The 5419-nt window shown below is 32.9% G+C and overlaps 1 protein-coding gene across 1 annotated transcript; it reads left to right on the top strand.

Annotated features, from left to right (window-relative positions):
- The first annotated feature begins 1191 nt into the window (after nt 1-1191).
- LOC122602053 (trihelix transcription factor GT-3b-like) lies at nt 1192-4630 on the top strand. Its single transcript, XM_043774786.1, has 2 exons — nt 1192-1604; nt 3876-4630. The coding sequence occupies exons 1-2, from the start codon at nt 1266-1268 to the stop codon at nt 4470-4472; spliced, it is 936 nt and encodes a 311-aa protein (XP_043630721.1). The 5' UTR covers nt 1192-1265; the 3' UTR covers nt 4473-4630.
- Nucleotides 4631-5419: the final 789 nt, after the last annotated feature.

The raw sequence follows: 5419 nt of genomic DNA, 5'->3' as shown, positions 1-5419 counted from the left end.
TTTGAATTAACGTAAACATAATTTCAATATTTATTGTGTCGAAACTCGAAAGTTTAGTTTTTTTATAATTGAAAATCAATTCTTCTATAATAAATATTAATTTTATAAATTGTTAAATAAAATAAGCACCTATGTTTATTGGCCTAACGGATTTATATAGAAAACATGAAACTAAAGAGCTGTGACGTTGAATAAATATGGAATTGCCAAGCTCCTTGGATGTTGCATTTGTTATTTCTAATAATTTATTATGTCGAAAATTTAATACGTATTAAAGTTAAGGGACTAAAAAGGTATATGACTAAATGTTTAGTCACAGATGATATCATCAAGTTTGATCTAAGAGTTAATATTAGATGTTGAAAATTAATGGATGGTCTTGATTTCTTCATTTTATAATTAAAGTTTCTCTTTTAATATTTATAAAAGATAAAAGCTACTACCAAAATTACCTTTATCATTTATTAACTAAGTTAAATATCCTGACATAATATACCAATAAGGAAATGATAATTTTTCATAATATAATAGCCTAAAAATTATCTTGACTATTAGATTGAGACATGTGACAAAATCAGGAGGTGAGATTAGAAAAGAGAATTAGTGGATAACACTAGTCATGTTTTAAAGTTTTTAGAAGGATTTTTTGGCTAATTTTAGGAGGATTATTCATTTTCCATTCTAATAATATTCTTAATGAAATTATGTACAACATATACTTCACAATCCTTTTTACATCAATTTATTTTTACTTCAATTATCATATTGTTACGATCACCACCACATATTACCATCATTACCATTACTTATCGCCGCATAACACGAATGTACATCTATTTAAATTTAGAGTTTTGTGAATGACAACCCTTAGAGCTGTCAGTATTAATTAATTTGATGCATTAAAATTTATATTTTTCTTATGAAAATTCAAAAGAACGATTATTAAATATAAAATATAATTTTTTATTGATGTAATAAGTTTTTAATAATAACTTTTAAAACTGTAATTATATTTGTCGTTAAGTTTAATGCAGTGTACCATTTGACTTGACCCGTAAAAGACAAGTTATTGAAAAACTTGCAATGTTTTCCCACCTCATAGTCAACCTAGCAAAAAACACTTTATTGACTTCTATACATAAATGCCAAACCCATATACATTTCAATCCACCACTGCTTCACTCACCATCTTTCAAACCAAAAAGATTAGAAATTTATGCATTTTCCTTAAACCCCACCTGTCAAAAACAAGAAAAAAAAAAAAAATGTTCAGCAGCAGCAGCAGTGGTGCCGGTGGCGCCGCCGGTGATGTCAACAGTGAAACCCTAGCTCGATTCAATCATATGATGATTCCTGTTCATGCTCCTATCTCTGTTCCTGTTCCATTGAATACTACAGAAGAGTATTCAAGGGTGCCGATGTGGAGTCAACAAGAGACGAAAGACTTTATATCGATTCGAGGGAGTTTGGAAGGGGATTTTAATGTGGCAAAAAGGAATAAGAGTTTGTGGGAAGTTGTTTCTTTGAAAATGAAGGAGTTGGGGTATTCAAGAACTCCTGATCAATGTAAATGCAAGTGGAAGAATCTTGTTACTCGTTATAAGGTATAAATTCTTTACGATTTTGCTTAAGAAAGGCGTTCGCTTTGACCTGTTTGACCAAATGATTGTGGGTTTTAGCCCTGTTGTAGATAATTTGTAAATATTTGTGTGGAATACCTTACATCTTAGAAGTTGTTACCAGTCGGGTTTCTTTATTTATTGTGAATTAGTTGTGTGTATGATTGATTAAGTTATTGATAATGTGATTTACTGTTGGTTAGTTTGTTAGGAAATCTCTGATTTGTGTGGAAGTTTAAGAATTTAGTTGTTGGAACTTGGAAAAATGGTGTTTTAGTGTGTAACTTAGTTGGTTATGAAATTAGGGTATGTGATTTTGTATGTATCGGGTTCAATACCTATAGGAATCACGAAGGAACCCGATTTGTCACAAAATTTTATTTTATGAAGTTGGATCAGCTGGTTGGGCCTCCTTTGGATTTGATCGTTGTGTGAGCTTATTTACCTCTCACCTGATGGGCCTAAAGAAGTTTGATGTGGTTCGGTTGGGGTTTCCGGAAAATGAACCTTTTGGGACATTGAAATCATAGGGAATGACTGGAGAGTTATAAGTAAAGTGAGAAACGGAACATTTTTGTGAGGAGCGGTGAATTGAAATTTTTTAAAATATGCAGTTGAAGTTATAAAGTTAGTGACTTACTTTGCTTCTCACGGATATTTAGATTCTTACAAGACTCTAAGCATAATGTGCAAATCAAAGTTTTAAAAAACAAATTTTGATAATAACCAATGATTTGTACAACATAAAGTGTATGGGAGAGGCAAAAAGACCATGAAAATAACCAAGCATGGTAGTTGTTGAATTTGCTGGTATTGAATGCAAGTAAAGCTGGTAGTGATATTCTTTCAGGGCTAGTATTCGAATGATTGTATAGGTTTTTACTGGATACAGTATTTGAATAGGTGAAGAAAGGGTTCAGATACCTATTATTTCATAGCTAACAAACTTTTGATAATAACCGATGATTTGTACAACATAAAGTGTGTGGGAGAGGCAAAAAGACCATGAAAATAACCAAGCATGGTAGTTGTTGATTTTGCTGGTATTGAATGCAAGTAAAGCTGGTAGTGATATTCTTTCGGGGCTAGTATTCGGATGATTGTATAGGTTTTTACTGGATACAGTATTTGAATAGGTGAAGAAAGGGTTCAGATACCTATTATTTCATAGCTAACAAACTTTTGACATCTAAATAAATGATTTGAAGATGCTTGAACTCTGAGGACAAGAGTCAATCTCAGAGTAAGTCAACGGTCTCTAAAATGTTATTGGGTGATATAATGTTACTTTTTCTCTATAGCAGTATTATATTTTAAAACTTTTTCCAGTTATCTTAATATGCAGAGGCTTTAATGTATAACTTCTGTGAATTAGTGAATTATGATGGCCGATTGTATATCACAGTATCAAATTAAGTTGCTTATGTTGGATACAATGATGATGATTTGTGTGGTATGAGTTCGTGTGAAATTTTTTTCCAAAGTTTTAGAAAAGAAGCATAAAAGAAAAGGGCGGCTCTGGGAGTTTACATGCATAGTAATGTATATTTAGAGTATTATTTTTGTCTAAAACCAACCCAACAAATAGAAGTGGAGCACTGGAGCCGAATAGCACATACGATGAGGATACAACGTAAATTTGAACATTTTAATGAAATACATATGGTAGTTGTCACAATATAAATTGAAAGAATGCTGCTTGAGACTGTATATTGTTCTTTGAAGTAGGAGTTTAGATGAGCCACAGACGTGCCCCAAAGAAGTGACATGCAAAGACATCATTGTGCAAGTACTGATAATATCACATTCCCCTCAACCTGCTAGAAAATACAAGGTTGTGTTTGCATCAGTGTTTTCATAGGCACTTATTGTGATTTCACAAGTCATGATTTGATTCAATCACATTTTTTGCAGTAACATCTTGTTTGCTTTTCAAAACACTTACTCTGGTTTTAAATCTCACAATATCTATATGATGGAACTCTAGAATATTTACATGCTCTCTTATTTGTTTCTTGTATCTTTCCTATCTTTACCTCTGCTTGGTTGATGTTATTGTTAATCTCATAAGTAACAACATGCCAAATTGTTAAGAGGTGTTTATTTAATATGAGCATGCGATTAGTTGACCTCTAAAGGAATTGCCATCAGATATTTTCTGATAGATGCTTACAGTGTTCACGTCTCTTGCTAATAGTGTATTGATTCATCCTTAATAGCTATTTTTCTTCTCACAGTTTTGAATCTTTGATGCAGGGAAAGGAAACATCTGATCGAGATAACACCCGTTCATTCCCATTCTTTGAGGAACTGCACACACTGTTTACTGAAAGAGCAATTAACACACCACAAACACCCCTTGACCGCGAAGGCACTTCTAGCCATTCCAAGAAAAGGATCACAAGAACAGATTCATATCAATCACTCCAGGAAATGTCTGAAGACGAATACGAGGATGAAGAAAAGAATCCTACAAAATTTACACAAGTCAACATTCCTCCGAGAAAGAAACCTGAAAGGGAAAAACACACACAAACATCAGACAAACCTCCAACACCAAGAACACTGAATTCAGGAAATAATTCTATTCGAGAGATTCTTAATGATTTCCTCCAACAGCAGCAGATGATTGACGCGCAATGGAGACAGCTGATGGAGAAACATGCTTACGAAAGACAATTATTGGAGCAGGAATGGCGCCAATCAATGGAGAGGATTGAAATGGAGAGGCTAAGATCGGAGCAGTCATGGAGGGAGAAAGAAGAACAGAGAAAGACTAGAGAAGAGAGCCGGGCCGAGAGAAGAGACGCCCTTTTGACATTATTACTCAACAAACTTGTACACGAGCAATGATCTGTCAAGGCATTGTTCTTGTTTATGGTACATATGATTTAGTAAAAGAACATACAAGAAAATTGATTAAGATTAGGAACCCGGTGCTTCATGAGGTAGTCTTTTGTTTATGCTAACTATCTTTGTTCTGTTCTGTTCAATTTACATTCACCCTTCATTACAACGCCCTAAACATACAAAATCATTACAATGCGATTAAGCTCATAACGGCCCTATGTACCAATAAACCCGCAACAATCATCATGGTTCGCTAGCATACATACACATAAAGCTAGCTAGTAACCAACTTGCATTGCAGTTGTATCTAAATATCCTCGCCTTGCAATATAGTAATGAAAATACCAAACTGCTGTCATTCATGGTGTATGCAATCAAATTGCAAAGCTAAAGTTGAAAAGTTATTGAAAATTTCACAATTGAATAAAGATTGTTCACATCGAATTATAGCAGTATCAATACAAGAAAGTCATTAGAATTGGCAGTATTATTTTGGCATTGTTTTTTTTTATAAAGGCAAAAACTACAAATTATTTAAAATGTTAAGAGTTGATTCCAAAGATAATCTTGACAATTGTTGACCTTTGCTAAATGTGGTAATCTAAAAAGAGGCTATTTGAGAAATATAAAGTAAAGGGAAGGGTTTTTATAGTAGTTTTTATAATTTGTAAGGTCCTCCAACAATATTCTTATAGTCCCACTGTCAAAACACCTCATTGTTGGCTCTTGTTATATCAAAAAAGCTGATTTAATTTTGTCCAAAAATTCCCTTTTCTTCGGAATGAATTTTGGCGACCGACGAAAATTCATTCTTTTTTTTTTCATCTCTTTCTCTTAAAATTTTTTTTATACTAAACTTACACTGCATTCTCGAGATAAAAATTAAAAGGAAAGAAATGATAAGATTGGATAAGGTAAGAGAAGAAAAGAAATTGTATGCATATAATGCA

This window comes from Erigeron canadensis, chromosome 5 (assembly GCF_010389155.1).
Source record: "Erigeron canadensis isolate Cc75 chromosome 5, C_canadensis_v1, whole genome shotgun sequence".
Taxonomy (NCBI): Eukaryota; Viridiplantae; Streptophyta; class Magnoliopsida; order Asterales; family Asteraceae; genus Erigeron; species Erigeron canadensis.
Note: the sequence above shows the minus strand (reverse complement) of the source record. Positions and strands in the feature narration are given on the sequence as shown.